General features: G+C 44.2%; 1 protein-coding gene across 3 annotated transcripts in view; it reads right to left on the bottom strand.

The window, feature by feature from the left end:
- The window catches only part of LOC119974954 (protogenin-like), a 150,258-nt gene that overhangs the window by 59,458 nt on the left and 73,784 nt on the right, over positions 1-17,016 (bottom strand). For all 3 annotated transcript variants that reach the window (XM_038814337.1, XM_038814338.1, XM_038814339.1), the window contains exons 7-10: positions 14,171-14,333; positions 7,332-7,579; positions 6,027-6,191; positions 4,833-5,138 (exon numbers count right to left, since the gene is read on the bottom strand). In XM_038814337.1, the coding sequence (XP_038670265.1) occupies positions 4,833-5,138; positions 6,027-6,191; positions 7,332-7,579; positions 14,171-14,333 (882 nt within the window). The remainder of the gene's footprint in view (positions 1-4,832; positions 5,139-6,026; positions 6,192-7,331; positions 7,580-14,170; positions 14,334-17,016) is intronic.

The following is a 17,016-nucleotide window of genomic DNA, read 5'->3' as shown; positions in this document are numbered from 1 at the left end:
AACCACTCCTGAAAAGCATTGAAGTGGTATCCTATACTTCCAGTTGAGGAGCCCAATAGCCAAACTTGGCCCATTACATAAACATTCAAGTTGGCAACCAAAATTTCTGGATATATTTTTCTCTCTCCATACATACATGCATATTTCTTTAGGGTTACTGCTTTAAGGTCATAGTTTCCAAGCGGGTCATGATTGGTGTTGAGAAAATCTCAAAACATAGCAGTGCTAAGAAATCCAGAGATGACAGACAGGAGGCTACACGAAGCCCAAGACAAAAAACACAAGTGTAGCAGAACTCGGGATGAGCTTTTTCAAGTCTTGCTTTTCTTCTTTTAAGGGAAGGAATGCTGTCCACCCTGCTGCTTACTCCCCTAATCTGATGAAAACAACAGGCATGGAGCCCCACAGGGATATGTCCTGCTCCGAAGCCTGACAGCTTCAAGATTGATGGTTTAAGATAGCAGGCACCAGAATGAAATGCTGGCGCTTAGACTGTTTATTTGGATGTATCAGCAAACATAAACACACCATCTCTTTGTCTGTGCCCAAACGGAATTATTCTTGGATGGATACCATTTAATAAAATCGAAGGTAAACACAAGATATTTTCTCCTCCCACGGTTGCAGAATCAGCTCCCATCAAACACACCCGGTGCTCATCTTTGCTACTGGGGCAAGCAGACCATTGCAAACATTCATGATCCATTGATTTGGAGCCCATTCTGATGTTACTGGCGCAAGGGCAAAGGTTACTAGGGTAACAGCAGCAACAACTTAACAAGATTATTGTAACAATCTCTTATGAACAACAGGCAGATCACCATATGCTCTCTGCCCAGGGATGGAGGTTTAAATTTTCCTCCCCCAAATCATAACAGCTTCATTTTGCTCCCCAGTCATAAAAGAGCACGCCCAAAACTAATCCCAGATTAACAGCCTCAAATACGTGCTCGTTTATCGGTTTATCAATTTATTTCCAATCTCTCACATTTGACAATATGAGGAATAAAGAGCACACTGCAGATCTATCCTTTGCTGAAATAACAATCCATGGTGCACATTTTGCATAATTTTTAAATGAACAATTGTACTCGTGGGTCTACTGGCTGCATTTGCTGTGATAGAATTGTCTTTCAGGAGACACGGTCCAACTTGGGATATTTTTATACATCACCCTGTGCACGTCAAGAAGAATATGACAACATTTATTATATATTTTTAAAATGTTCAGTGGGTTGCAGCGTACGATAATTGTGATGCTAGCTCTGCCTATGAAAAATAATGAAAAGTAATAACATGCATCTCCAGTACCCACTGTGCCTTTTGATTGAATGGTAAGCAGGCAATTTCAAAACTCTGATTTCCAAGTCATTGATTTTATGTTTGGGAAGGGAGCCCAGGACGCTGTTGGTGTGAGCTTCAGGCTAAACTCCCAGGTCTTATTAACATGTAGGAGGCAACACTCCCTGGACTTGGCGAAAATGACAAAATGGCCAGCAAACTTCACTAGGTAGGAGGCCACCGTCAGGGCCCCGAGGGAACAGTCCCTGGCAATAAAAGGTAATTGGTGAGAGGAGATCTGGAGAAGATCAGTGGAGGGGGAAGGGAAGCTAGAGTAACAAAATTTTACTTTTTCAAATTACGTATGGAGCTTTATTTTACCTATGAGTGCTTAAGGATATGCTCTATTAAGGGTTGATTCTCTCTGCATTGGATCCAAGAGATGCATGTGCTAATAATTATTTACATACAGCCCAACAAATTAAGTTAGTCATAGAAAAATGAATTTTAGGCCTCCCACAAATAGAATTGTTCAGTATCTGATTTCTAATCCCAGTCTGACTGACCGAGCGTACAACCTGTCTGACCTTGCTTCATCTGGTGGAAGTGCCCTTAGTTCTCAGTAAGGCCACATTGGAGCATTGTAATGTTGCAAAGTACTCATGTGCCAATGGAACTGAAAGCCAACAATCACATAATGGGCCATGGAGAGAAGTATGGCCCCAGTAGACACCTCCTGGTTGATACAAGCTGAAAATTAGCTTTTCCCACAAAAGCAGGGCACGGGCGAGGTGAAGATGAAAATTAGTTTAAGCATACACGCTTAAAGAGACAATTGCTAGCATTTTATTGTGGCTTGGAATCACAAGTTTACCTGAACACAAATGACAGGTAATGCTTCACTATGGAGAGGGGTTAACAAAACTGGGCGGTGATACTTAGGAGCTTGCACCAGGTTGGCATTTGTGAAGCCGTATGTTCAGGTCTCCAGCTTGATCAGCATCTTGCAGAAGGTGCAAGCACAAAATCCAACCAATGATAATCGTTAGAAATCAGGAGCAGGAAGCCTAATCTTTATTCATCTTAGCCCAGGAGTACGAATTACAATTTGACACACCTTTGTTGGAACCTTGGTCGAGATTAGTTACAACACACCATGAATGAATCTGCAGCCTTCTATTATGTGTTCTTTAATTGCTCTGGGTCACTGTCCGTGTGGAGTTTGCACATTCTCCCCGTGTTTGCGTGGGTTTCACCCCCACAACCCAAAGATGTGCAGGGTAGGTGGATTGGCCACGCTAAATTGCCCCTTAATTGAAAAAAAAATAATAAATAATTGGATACACTAAATTTATAAAAAAAAAAAAAAAAAAAAATGTGTTCTTTAATTACATGCTACGGTTGCTAATTTGAGTCAGAGAAAGTCATTATGTACTGATCAAAACCAAGTTGATTGCAGAGCATTTCATATTGTATTGTTCATCACATCACTAATACAAACCCTACACATAAAGCACTATTGGGTCCTGAACTCATCTGCGAAAACTGCTCACTATTCCATGATCATCCTGGATCGAAACGATGGACCGACTTATTTTCTCTTCTGAAAATCATCTTCAACATCTGTAGTTATCTCCTGCACCCTGACCTCCAACTAGTGAAAGGAACGCCGCGTGGACTTCTGTCAGCCTCTGCTGCTTCTTCCTCTTCCTAAGCCCACTGAAATCAAGCTTTTTCTAAGGTTTCGCCCCATTACACCCTCCACTTTAGACCCTATTTATCTATTTTTTCACTCATGTCTCCTTATGCCCTCTGAGTTGATCTTGTCCACAAGACCATGCTCCCACTCCCTCTACCTGATTCCCGTTGAACTACTAACCACCCAAACATTTCCTTCCTGACTCCATTGTATTTTCTAAGGGACAATTTAGCGTGACCAATTCACCTACCCTGCACATCTTTGGGTTGTGGGGGTGAGACCCACGCAGATACAGGGAGAATGTGCAAACTCCGCATGGACAGTGACCCGGGGCTGGGATCGAACCCGGATGCAAACCACTGCGCCACCGTGTTGACCCCGACTCCATCATTAGCCAATAAGTGTTAATGCTTCTTTCCTCGGTCATGATTGACCCCGAGATGAGTGTCTGATCAAATATCTGCACCAAGACCACCTACTTCCATTTTGCAACTCCTCTCCTGCCTCAGCTCAATTATTGCTGAAACCCTCATCCATGCATTGGCTATCTCTGGTCTTCATTCATTCCATTCCAATTCTCTGTTGGCTGAGTTCAAATATTCAAATAAGCTTGAGGTCACCAAATCTCTGCATGTGCCCGAAATCGCACCAAGTCCTGTTCATCCACAACCCTTCTGCTTGCTGACCTATTGTAGGTCCCGGGTTAAGTAAAACTCTCGTCCACGTTTTCAAATTCCTCCATGATTTTGCCTATCCCTCTATCTCCGTAACCTCCTCCATCCCTGTAATCCTTAGTTATATGTGGTCCTCTAATCCTGTCCTCTTGATGTTCCTTAATTTTATCACTCAAGCAGCACTGGTGAATATGCATTCAGCTGCCATACATCCAGCTCTGGAATTTCCTCCCCTAAACTTCTCCCCCTTTCTGCATCTCTTTCTTCCTTTCAGGCACTCCTTAAAATCTGCTCTGGCCAAGCTTTTGGTCATCTGCTCTAATATCTCCGTACGTGGCTCAACATAATTTTTTTTTGATAATACCCCTTGTGAAATTGTTTGGGATATTATACTATTAAAGGCACTATATAAGTAAATGTTATTTTGTATTCATCTAGCATGTGGATAATGCATATACAATCAATATTTTTGTTTGGCACAACAACGAATGTAAAATAAATCAATATTTTGTGAATTCTAATATTGCCAAGGGGTACACAATTTTGCAGCACTGAAACAAAGTTTCCCAAATGCAAAACTAAAGATTCATAGGTTAGGTCATAGAATCCCTACAGTGCAGAAGGAGGCCATTCGACCCATCAAGTCTGCACTGACCCTCTGAAAGAGCACCCTATCTAGCCACACACTCCCACTATATCCCTGTAACCCAGTAACCCCACCTAACCTTTTGGACACTAAGGGGCAATTTATTTTTAAATCACGGCCGATCCACCTAACCTGCATATCTTTGGACTGTAGGAGGAAACTGGAGCACCCGGAGGAAATCCATGCAGACACGGCGAGAATGTGCAAACTCCACACAGACAAATCAGATGTATTGCTTTTCGTTGGTCTACTAAATCTGATACACTCATCACCCTGACACCTTAACATTCCACGATCATATGTTAACCAGCTATCTAATTTGGGTATCAAGTTTGAATATATGCTTATTGCACTGGATGTTGAATTCCCATTTCTAAATTTGCATGATTGTTGAACAGCTGCCCGACCCTGTGGTCAACCATAACAACAGGTCATAAATAGTGTGCAGCACCTTGGCCATGACAAATCTTTTTAGATGGGTTTCCGAAATTCCACTGCATGGAGATCAAAGTTTAACAAGACAATAAATCACCTTTCACACTTGTAGCTTTTGGGGTTCTGTGGGAAGTCCAGATTGAAGATTCTCCCCATCCCACTCTGGTCGCCGCAGAGATCCGTACAAGATAAGTGCTGTCAGGCTCCACATCTTCAAGCAAATGTTCGGATATGGTCCCTGGAAGCTCCACAAGATGGACAGCACTCTCTGTGCTTTTACGGTAGTAAATGCGGTACGCAATAATACGCCCTCTCCTGAATTTGGCTGGAATGGGGAGCCACGAGATCAAGATGTTGGTTGGACTGCGACTGGTCAAGCTAATTTCTGGCACTCTCAAAGGGACTATTAAGAAAGAAACAGTATTTAAAATTAATCCATGTCAAATTGATCTTATTTTCAGCCATACCAAGTTTAGCAACAAGAGGGTATAACATAGGAAACACTATCTAATACCATAGAAGTTCAACATAAACACTGCCAAGTGGAAGACTAAAAGCTTATTGTAGCAATCTAATGCTGTGGATGCAGTTCAATGTGTGGCTTCTAAAATTGTTTCTCCATTTTGCGCACACGATTATATTTTAGAAATAAGTCAATGTCCAGAATTGAAGTCATCATATACAATGCAAATGATGGGGGAGGGTTTTACACTTCACTTATAATGGACAGTCTAACAGAATGACTAAATTTGAACTGGAAACTAATAATTCACGCTTTGTGTCATTACTGGACAGCGGGTGTATATAATTAACAGCTGGTTTCAGAAAACCTGGGAGAAACTAATTGGGAACTATGAAAATAACATTTTTCACCCAGAATTTGTTGGAAATAAACGATGAATATTATGGAACAGATTAGAGTGGAACCGAGAGGGCGAGGTAAACGGTGGATGCGTGTGAAAAACCGGTGACCGAAATAAAATATAAAAAGTAAACACCTCCTGCACAATGCTCAAGCACTACAGGTATGAGGTGATTTACGTTACATGAATGGAGCTCTTATACTAAAAAGTAAAAATTTGTTGCAAATGTTGGTTAAAAGGCGTTTAGGCTTATTCCAGGCTGGTAAAAATAAACTAATCCTGATTTCTTCGAGGCTGCTCAGTGGAGAAATAAACCATGGATACAATGTTTTACAAGAAAGAATTCTCATGGGCCATTCTTGCTTACACATTTTCTGTATTAAACAGAAGCCAATGTTTAAATGTTCACGGCAACTTTTCATACATACCGTCTTCCAATGTGTGCTGAATAACATGCTCTGACATTCGACTCGCTCCCATAGGCATATACGCTACAATATAAAATGTGTAATTGCTGGCTGGTTCTAGGTCGTCAATAGTGTACCGAGTTGTGTCATTTCCAATAACCACTTGATATTCTTCATTATTTAAACCTGGGGAAAGAAAAATCCCCTCTCAATTTGTGAGCCTGAAATAATTAACCTAGACAACCCCATTACGCTGTATTTCTTTAGGGCTTGGCACGCGATGGAAAAATAATACACAGAATCTGAATATCCCTTAAAATGACAAACTTTTCAGAAAATAAACTTTTCCTTCCATCTCCATTGTGGCAATGGAGTCACATAATTCATGCTAAGAGTTTATCTTCCTGTAATCAGCTTCGCCAGCACTTTGCCTCTTAAAGCAAAACAACCGTATTTTAAATCACAGCCAAAAGCAAAATTATTCCCAATTACATTTTCCCACATTCATGAATAAGCTTGATAGCCGCTTAATTTGCAAAACCTAAGAGGCCCATACACAAGTAGTAATTACTGGCTAATAATGTATTTCAAAAGTCCTGATTTCTGACCTAGAAAACAAAATCCTTGAAGGAAAATTAAAGAGTCTTGTTACCCTGCTGAATACTCCAACAGAACTCACGCTGGGGCTTAATGAAATAACTATAATAGAATACAAAGCAACCATTCGACTGCAATCTGCACTCCATGGCCAACACTTTAATGTCTTCAGAAAACTGGTGGTGCTGCCTGAACACACTTCACCACACACTTTAATTACACCTTCACGCATTTCTATACTCTCTGTTCTATGAACTCATAATAAACACCTTTCCCTTGAGAAGGTAAACCTTCTACCCAATTTTAATCATCTCAGCAGATCACATTGTTTGTACAGAGAAGGCTGCTATTCCCATTTCATTAGAGAGGCTATTCTCTCTCTGTGACCTCTGCTCAGCAATAGAATATTAACAACAGATGGTCAGCTTCTCACATTCCAATTAGACATTGGGAGCGGATAATGTCCAAGCCCCAACAACAACAAAAAAAAGTGAAGAGGATGATACTTGCAGATTAGCTTTAAAACAAGCAATCTCATTCACATTTAAACCGATGCTTCTTCTGAAGTTCTAGTAAAGATGCACCGTGTAAGGATTACTGCAGTAAACAAGTCTCTATTACCTGGCAGACAGCTTTAAAATCAACAATTCCAGTCATCTACTGGCTGAAGGAGAAAATATATTTCAGCAACACAAAGCTTGAAGGGTAGGCACAAGGTTCGTGGCTCACCTTCTGCTTTCATGTAATGGACCGAGTATGCGATTACTTTGTCAGAATTGTACATGGGCCTTTCCCAAGACAGAAGAATCCCTGAACTCGACACAGTCTCTGCCTGGATACTTCTCGGTGCACTGGGCCTGTCCTCAGACATAATAACAATCAGTCTGGCCACTGAAAGAACAGATCCTTGTTGGTTTTCAGCCACACACTGGTAAATGGCATCATCTTCGGGAATGATCTGGTTTATCACCAATTTGCTTTAAAGAAAATAATTTGGTTAATTACCGGAGTGTTTGTGCTCATATCTAGTAACAATGAGTGTAGAATTCTAATGGAACAATTTTACACTTGGCATATGCAAAGCTTAAGAAATATGATCCATACTTTGTACATTTAATAAATGAAAATGTCTATGGACAAGTTATAACAACATGACCAGTTTACTAGAAAGCACCCCAAGTCTGCTTACTACGCAAATCTTAATTGTATAAAATAAAATAAATTCCAAAGCTAATTTGCTTCAATTCAAATTCAGGAGGGAGCCAGAACCCCCTCTAAAAAGTCATCTGGTATTCACTCAGTCAATCATGAACTTTTATTGGTATAACACCAGCCTTCACGCATTGAGGCCTACAGGTAACAAAGAGTTACGTCAGGTTACCGTACTGGGCAGGTTAAGCACCTGCACCTGAAGTTCCAATGTTCTATGAACTTTCCCTTGAGAAGGTAAACATTCAACCCAATTTTAATCATCTCAGCAGATCACATTGTTTGTACAGAGAAGGCTGCTATTCCCATTTCATTAGAGGGTCTATTCTCTCTTTGTGACCTCTGCTCATCCAGTGCAATGTTCCTCCTGCAGAACATTTGAGGTGAGGGACGCTGTCAGTGTCCCTGCTGATTTCACCTGTGTGATGTGCACCCATTTCCAGCTCCTCAGAAACCACGTTAGGGAACTGGAGCTGGAGTTGGATGAACTTTGGATCATTCGGGAGGCAGAGGTGGTCATAGATAGAAGCTTCAGGGATGTTGTTACTCCGAAGAATGAAGATAGATGGGTGACGGTGAGAGGGGCTGGGAGAAGCAGTCAGTACAGGGATGCTCTGTGGCCATTCCCCTTAGTAACAAGTGTACCGCTTTGGATACTGGGGGGGGGCTTACCAGGGGTAAGCCATGGGGTATAGGTCTCTGGCACAGAGTCTGTCCCTGTTGCTCAGAAGGGAAGGGGGGAGAGGAGTAGAGAGTAGAGCATTAGTCACTGGAGACTCCATAGTTAGGGGGATAGATAGGAGATTCTGTGGGAATGAGAGAGACTCGCAGTTGGTGTGTAGCCTCCCAGATGCCAGAGTCCGTGATGTCTCGGATCGTGTTTTCGGGATCCTTAAGGGAGAGGGGCAGCAGCCCCAAGTCGTGGTCCGTATAGGCACCAACGACATAGGTAGGAAAAGGGATAGGGATGTAAGGCAGGAATTCAGGGAGCTAGGTGGAATCTTAGAGCTAGAACAAACAGATTTATTATCTCTGGGTTGTTACCCGTGCCACTTGCTAGCGAGACAAGGAATAGGGAGAGAGAGCAGTTGAACACGTGGCTACACGGATGGCGCAGGAGGGAGGGTTTCAGATACCTGGATAATTGGGGCTCATTCTGGGGTAGGTGGGACCTCTACAAACGGGATGGTCTACACCTGACCAGAGGGGTACCAATATTCTGGGGGGGAAATTTGCTAATACTCTTCGGGAGGGTTTAAACTAATTCAGTAGGAGGTTGGGAACCAGAATTGTAGCTCCAGTATACAGGAGGTTGAGAGCAGTGAGGTCATGAGTAAGGTTTCAAGGTTGCAGGAGTGTACTGGCAGGCAGGAAGGGGTTTAAAGTGTGTCTACTTCAACGCCAGGAGCATCCGGAATAAGGTGGGTGAAATTGCAGCATGGGTTGGTTCCTGGGACTTCGATGTTGTGGCCATTTCGGAGACATGGATAGAGAAGGAAAGGATTGGTTGTCGCAGGTTCTGGGGTTTAGATATTTCAGTAAACTCAGGGAAGATGGTAAAAGAGGGGGAGGGGTGGCATTGTTAGTCAAGGACAGTATTACATTGGCAGAAAGGACGTTTGATGAGGACTCATCTACTGAGGTAGTGTGGGCTGAGGTTAGAAACAGGAAAGGAGAGGTAATCCTGTTGAGGGTTTTCTATAGGCCTCCGAAAAGTTCCAGAGATGTAGAGGAAAGGATTGCAAAGATGATTCTGGATAGGAGTGAAAGTAACAGGGTAGTTGCTATGGGGGACTTTAACTTTCCAAATATTGACTGGAAACGCTATAGTTCGAGTACTTTAGATGGGTCCATTTTTGTCCAATGTGTGCAGGAGGGTTTCCTGACACAGTATGTAGATAGGCCAACAAGAGGCGAGGGCACATTGGATTTGGTACTGGGTAATGAACCAGGACAGGTGTTCGAATTGGAGGTAGGTGAGCACTTTGGTGATAGGTGACTACAATTCAGTTACGTTTACTTTAGCGATGGAAAGGGATGGGTATATACCGCAGGGCAAGAGTTATAGCTGGGGGAAAAGGCAATTATGATGCAATGAGGCAAGACTTAGGATGCATAGGGTGGGGAAGGAAACTGCAGTGGATGGGCACAATTGAAATGTGGAGCTTGTTCAAGGAACAGCTACTGCGCGTCCTTGATAAGTATGTACCTGTCAGGCAGGGAGGAAGTGGTCGAGCGAGGGAACCGTGGTTTACTAAAGTAGTTGAATCACTTGTCAGGAGGAAGAAGGAGGCTTATGTAAAGATGAGACGTGAAGGTTCAGTTAGGGTGCTCAAGAGTTACAAGTTAGCTAGGAAGGACCTAAAGAGAGAGCTAAGAGGAGCCAGTCTTTGGCAGGTAGGATCAATAATAACCTTAAAGCTTTCTATAGGTATGTCAGGAATAAAATAATGACTAGGGTAAGAGTAGGGCCAGTCAAGGACGGTAGTGGGAAGTTGTGCGCGGAGTCCGAGGAGGTAGGAGAGGTGCTAAATGAATATTTTTCATCAGTATTCACACAGGAAAAAGACAATGTTGTCGAGGAGAATACTGAGATACAGGCTACTAGACTAGAAGGGATTGAGATTCATAAGGAGGAGGTGTTAGCAATTCTGGAAAGTGTGAAAATAGATAAGTCCCCTTGGCCGGATGGGATTTATCCTAGGATTCTCTGGGAAGTTAGGGAGGAGATTGCTGAGCCTTTGGCTTTCATCTTTATGTCATCATTGTCTACAGGAATAGTGCCAGAAGACTGGCACTTCTTGTTCAAGAAGGGGAGCAGACAACCCCTGTAACTACAGACCAGTGAGCCTTACTTCTGCTGTGGGCAAAGTCTTGGAAAGGTTTATAAGAGATAGGATTTATAATCATCTAGAAAGAAATAATTTGATTAGGGATAGTCAACATAGTTTTGTGAAGGGTAGGTCGTGCCTCACAAACCTTATTGAGTTTTTTTGAGAAGGTGACCAAACAGGTGGACGAGGGTAAAGCAGTTGATGTGGTGTATATGGATTTCAGTAAAGCATTTGATAAGGTTCCCCTCGGTAGGCTATTGTAGAAAATATTGAGGATGGGATTCAGGATGATTTAGCGGTTTGGATCAGAAATTGGCTAGCTGTAAGACGACAGAGGGTGGTGGTTGATGGGAAATGTTCCACCTGGAGTTCAGTTACTAGTGGTGTACCACAAGGATCTGTTTTGGAGCCACTGCTGTTTGTCATTTTTATAAATGACCTGGAGGAGGGCGTAGAAGGTTGGGTGAGTAAATTTGCAGATGACACTAAAGTCGGTGAAGTTGTGGACAGTGCAGAAGGATGTTGCAGGTTACAGAGGGACATAGATAAGCTACAGAGCTGGGCTGTGAGGGGGCAAATGATGTTTAATGCAAAAAAGTGAGGTGTGACTCATTTTGGAAGGAGTAACAGGAATACAGAGTACCGGGCTAATGGCAAGATTCTTGGTAGTGTGGATGAGCAGGGAGATCTCTGTGTCCATGTACATAGATCCCTGAAAGTTGCCACCCAGGTTGATAGGGTTGTTAAGAAGGCGTACGATGTGTTAGCTTTTATTGGTAGAGGGATTGAGTTTTGGAGCCATGAGGTCATGTTGCAGCTGTACAAAACTCTGGTGCAGCCGCATTTGGAGTAATGCGTGCAGGTCTGGTCGCCGCATTACAGGAAGGATGTGGAAGCATTGGAAAGGGTGCAGACAAGATTTACCAGGATGTTGCCTGGTATGGAGGGAAGATCTTATGAGGAAAGGCTGAGGGGCTTGAGGCTGTTTTCGTTAGAGAGGTTAAGAGGTGACTTAATTGAGGCATACAAGATGATCAGAGGATTAGATAGGGTGTACAGTGAGAGCCTTTTTCCTCGGATGATGATGGCTAGCACGAGGGGACATAGCTATAAATTGAGGGGAGATAGATATAGGACAGATGTCAGAGGTAGGTCCTTTACTCAGAGAGTAGTAAGGGCGTGGAATGCCCTGCCTGCAACAGTAGTGGACTCGCCAACATTAAGGGCATTTAAATGGTAATTGGATATTGATATTGATGATAAGGGAATAGTGCAGATGGGCTTTAGATTGGTTTCACAGGTCGACGCAACATCGAGGGACGAAGGGCCTCTACTGCGCTGTAATGTTCTATGTTCTAAGGCCTGCTGCTGATTGTAAGTACTGTGTTAGAATTAGGCCAGGTCCACGTTTGGATACACTCCTGGCTTACAAAGGACATTAACCATTGGATCACCAGTATATTGCACTGGGATTAGTTGTGTTTCCACTACTTCAGAACTTAGCGCTTTAAATTCCGTGCTCAGCAAGTTAAAAAAAAAGACAACCGTAACGGGTCAGTGCGACAAAGGTAATACAAAACTGTTGATATGGGCTCGCACCACAGCCCCTATAAAATGGAACCTCATTCTGTGCCAGTCCCCATTACTAGCATAAAAAACACTGCAAACTCTGGCAATACACATTTCAATTGAATGGAGCTGACTGGCCTATTATATGCTCTGCAGAGGGAGATAAAGATTAGAGTCATGGTGAGTAAGCAGTGCTCTGATAAAGAACAAAGCAAAGTACAGCATAGGAAGAGGCCCTTCGGTCCTCCAAGCCTGCGCCAACCATGCTGCCTGTCAAACCTAAAATCTTTTACACTTCTAGGACCCGTATCCCTCTATTCACATGCTCATAGAATTTACAGTGCAAAAGGAGGCCATTTGGCCCATCGAGTCTGCACCGGCTCTTGGAAAGAGCACCCTGCCCAAGGTCAACACCTCCACCTATCCCCATAACCTAGTAACCCCACCCAACACTAAGGGCAATTTTGGACACTAAGGGCAATTTATCATGGCCAATCCACCTAAGCTGCACATCTTTGGGCTATGGGAGGAAACCGGAGCACCCGGACGAAACCCACGCACACACGGGGAGGATGTGCAGACTCCACACAGTGACCCAAGCCGGAATCGAACTTGGGACCCTGGAACTGTGAAGCAATTGTGCTATCCACAATGCTACCGTGCTGCCCGCTATTCATGCATTTGTCAAGACGCCCCTTAAACATTACTACCGTACCTGCTTCCACCATGTCCTCCACAGTAAGAAGTCTTACAACACCAGGTTAAAGTCCAACAGGTTTGTTTCAAACACGAGCTTTCGCAGCACTGCTCCTTCCTCAGGTGACCATCATGGCTACCATCTCCTCCGGCAGCAAGCTCCAGGCACCCATTACCCTCCGTGTAAAATACTTCCCTCGCACATCTCCTCTAAACTTTGCCCCTTGCACCTTAAACCTATGTCCCCCAATAATTAACTCTTCCACACAATGAAAAGGCTTCTGACTATCCACTCTGTCCATGCCCCTAATAATTTTGTAGACTTCTATCAGGTCACCCTCAACCTCTGTCGTTCCACCGAGAACAAACTGAGTTTATCCAACCTCTCCTCATAAGCTAATGCCCTCCATACCAGACAACATCCTGGTAAACCTCTTCTGTACCCTCTCAAAAGGTACTGTGGGGACCAGAATTCAACACTATATTCCAAATGTGGCCTAACTAAGGTACCATACAGCTGCAGCATGACTTGCCAATTTTTATACTAAATGCCGATGAAGGCAAGCATGCTGTATACCTCGACTACCTTCTCCACCTGCGTTGCCACTTGCAGTGACCCAGATCCCTCTGCCTGTCAATACTCTTAAAAGCTTTGCTCTCCCCTGCTTCACAACATTGCAATTCAGTAGTGTAACCCCAGCTCCCTGATGGATCCTATCTTCACCGATCAGAACACGAAGAAAAACAACAGGAAGTCGGGTCTATTTTCCCCTCATATCCCAGGGCTCCGAGGTCCACCACACCAGTCCCACAGCGGACTGGAGTGATTGAACCTGGATCCTCCCCGAGTACTGTGGCCAAGCTCATGCAAACTCCACGCCCTGGCCAGTTATATATAGCTGCACTTAAAACTACAACAAAGGGCAGCACGGTGGCCTAGTGGTTAGCACAACCGCCTCACGGCGCTGAGGTCCCAGGTTCGATCCCGGCTCTGGGTCACTGTCCGTGTGGAGTTTGCACATTCTCCCCGTGTCTGCGTGGGTTTCGCCCCCACAACCCAAAAAATGTGCAGAGTAGGTGGATTGGCCACGCTAAATTGCCCCTTAATTGGAAAAAATAATTGGGTAATCTAAATTTTTTTTAAAAAACTACAACAAAAATCAAGTACATTTCAAGTACGTATTTTTATTAAATCATAGTTAATTCTACAAACGGGAGTCAAGACTTTCAAATCAGAGCTAAAAATAAATAGCCGTGTACCTGCTATACTGGACTTTGATACGCCCATTGGAGTGAATCCTTTGTCCATTCTTCAGCCAGCTCATTTTAGGTGTAGGAATACCTTCGGCCTGACACATAAACCTGGCCGTACCAGCCCGAGGCCTCGTCAGGCTCTCAGGCCACTCAACGAAAGAAGGTGGGGCTACAAAGCAATATCAGAAAACTCTAGTAAGGATATATTCTTGTTAATAAGTGCCATGTATCTTGACTGATATAAAACAGTCAAACTTAAACAATATTTAAAAACTCTATCCTGTGAAGTCCATTCAGCCGCAAAGCTAAGCATATCTTTAGCTTCAGTGGTATTAGTGGCAGCCCCAATTGGGGGGAGGGCAACATCCTTTGATGAAATGATATGTCATAGATAATGATGAAAAATGATATCTGAAGCAACTCAAGGCCATGTACATTTTCAATTCATACAAAGTAGCTAAGATGCCTACTTTTGATGAGGGAGGTCAGAACCAATATTAACTCCGCTGTGCATGAGAGACTTGCGCGTTATGATGGATGAGCTGCTGCTATCCCCTGTACACGCACACCAACACACCATGACCTCTCGCGTTCCTCGAAACAAGACATTTTCATTTAAAAATGACAATCGTTTGTCCTATAAATACAAAGCACTAATACAAATAAAAACTTGTCTTCATGAGCCTGAGACAAAAGACAAGCCCAGCCCAGAGCAATGGAATAAATTTTGGTCCGCCTGTCTCTGCAGCACTCCTGCTTCAATTGTGTTTGGGGTGTCTCAATCCAGTTCCTAACGGTTGTATCCCGCACGCAAGGAATTGGTTTTAGTTAGGCACCAGTGAGAAATGTAACCCAGTGGCCACAGGATAGCTGGTGCAACGAATGAAAATTTAATCAGTGCAGTACGGATGCTCTCAGCTTAGGGTTGGTGCACATTTTTGAGTCAAGTGCAGATGGTTTTATTGTGCGCATCAGGCCATGAGATATCAGACCTGATGTGCTTAGTGCTGGTTTTCCCAAATTAGGCAAACCTGTCGGCCATGATTCAACTAAAAGGGAACTAAGTCCCATAGCAAGCATTTTTAGCCACGTGTTTCCAAAACACATGGTGAGAAAACGCCACGCGCATTAGATCAGGGGGCCAACTCACCACATACCGGCACCTGTTTGAAGACACCGAGGGAGAATTCAGAATATCCAATTCACCTAACAAGCACATCTTTCGGGACTTGTGGGACGCATCCGGAGGTAACCCACGAAGACATGGGGAGAACGTTCGGACGACACACACACACACACACACACACACACACACACACACACACACACACACACACACACACACACACACACACACAGCACCTCCGACCCGATCGCCGGTGCACAGAAAAATGCCAGCTTAGCACATTGGGAGTGCCACCATGGCGGGCCACCTGGGTACCTTGACAGTTCCATGGTCCCACCCTGCCCAAAGGGCATGTACCTGGGGCCTCCAACCCCTTGGGAGAGCCCCACGAATGCCGTTCCGTCTGGTCCCCGTTTGTGGAGACCAGTGCTGAACAGCGCTCGCCCAAGGTCTCTGCAGCGAGGGAAATTGATCCCACGCCTCGAGTAACATAGGAATCTGCACATTGAAGAAGTGAGACTAGCTGTCTCCACAATGGGTGGGATTTACATTGCAAAATATTTCATTTTTTCATTTCATTTCATGTCTCGCGAGATCTGGTCAGATCTCGCCAGGCGTAGTGAGCCGGGTAGAACCCGGGTGCAGAGTCTCCTGGCTACTATCGGCCAGGCTGCGCTGTGACAGCAGCTTTTTGGAAGCAACGTGGCTGTTGGATCAAGCCCTTTCATCTTGCAGCACTACATTCCTTATAAAATTAGTGAAACATTTTTAAACTCGTCTATTTATACCTTGTAAATCTGGTACAAAAGTTGAACAATAGGAGATGAAAAGGAATCCACAAGTGACCAGGCCGATACTCGGAGCAGGAGAATTTTGGTCATAGACTGCCTAAGCTACACAGTTCTGTTCTTGTAAAAAAAGATGTTTTATTTTGATTATCGACAAAGATTTTTTACCAGGAGCGAGATAAATCAGTGTCTCCAATTAGCTGTCATCCATTGCTCACCTATCCCTTATGGAATGTCCACTGTGTTCATCCACATTCTTCAAGGGATAAAAGTTATAGTTCACTACCTTTTAAAAGCTTTACCCTTTTTGCAAATAATTGCCAACAAAAGACCATTTATTTATGTCAGTTTGGTTTAGCTGCAGTGCCTTCAATTGCTGACCTGAGTATATAATCTCAGCGACAACATTACTAAGTGAGTGCTGCATTCTCACAGGTACCATTCTGCAGATTTTGTAATGGATGTTAAAAAGCCCACGGTGACATCCTGTGACGGCGATGTGCTGAGCGGACGCTGGAAAGGTGGCTTTTCCCCAGGAAACTTGAAATTAGGCACTTTTAGCCCCAAATTAGGCCACTAAACACGGGGAAAAAAACTCCCCCACCCTCCTCCAACACAACCACATCGAGCGAGGCATGCCAAGCAACAATTTCAGGAGCCGAAAGGATGGCAGAGTCAATAAAAGCCTAGGGAGGAAGAATGAGGCGATGACGAACACATGGGGAGGGGGGGGGGGGGGGGGAGGAGAGAGGGAAGAGAAGAAGGGGGATAGGAGAGGCTGAGGGGGATGAAGGGCCGCACGGTGGGGGGGGGGGGGGGGGGGGAGGGGGGGGGGGGGGGGGGGGGGGGGGGGTGGGGGTGGGGGGGGGAGAGAACGCAGATGCGACAATGAAACAATGGCACCACAACCGCTATCTTGGAGGGCCCCCAAACCAGTG

The sequence above is a fragment of the Scyliorhinus canicula genome, chromosome 12 (assembly GCF_902713615.1).
Source record: "Scyliorhinus canicula chromosome 12, sScyCan1.1, whole genome shotgun sequence".
NCBI classification, from domain to species: Eukaryota; Metazoa; Chordata; class Chondrichthyes; order Carcharhiniformes; family Scyliorhinidae; genus Scyliorhinus; species Scyliorhinus canicula.
Note: the sequence above shows the minus strand (reverse complement) of the source record. Positions and strands in the feature narration are given on the sequence as shown.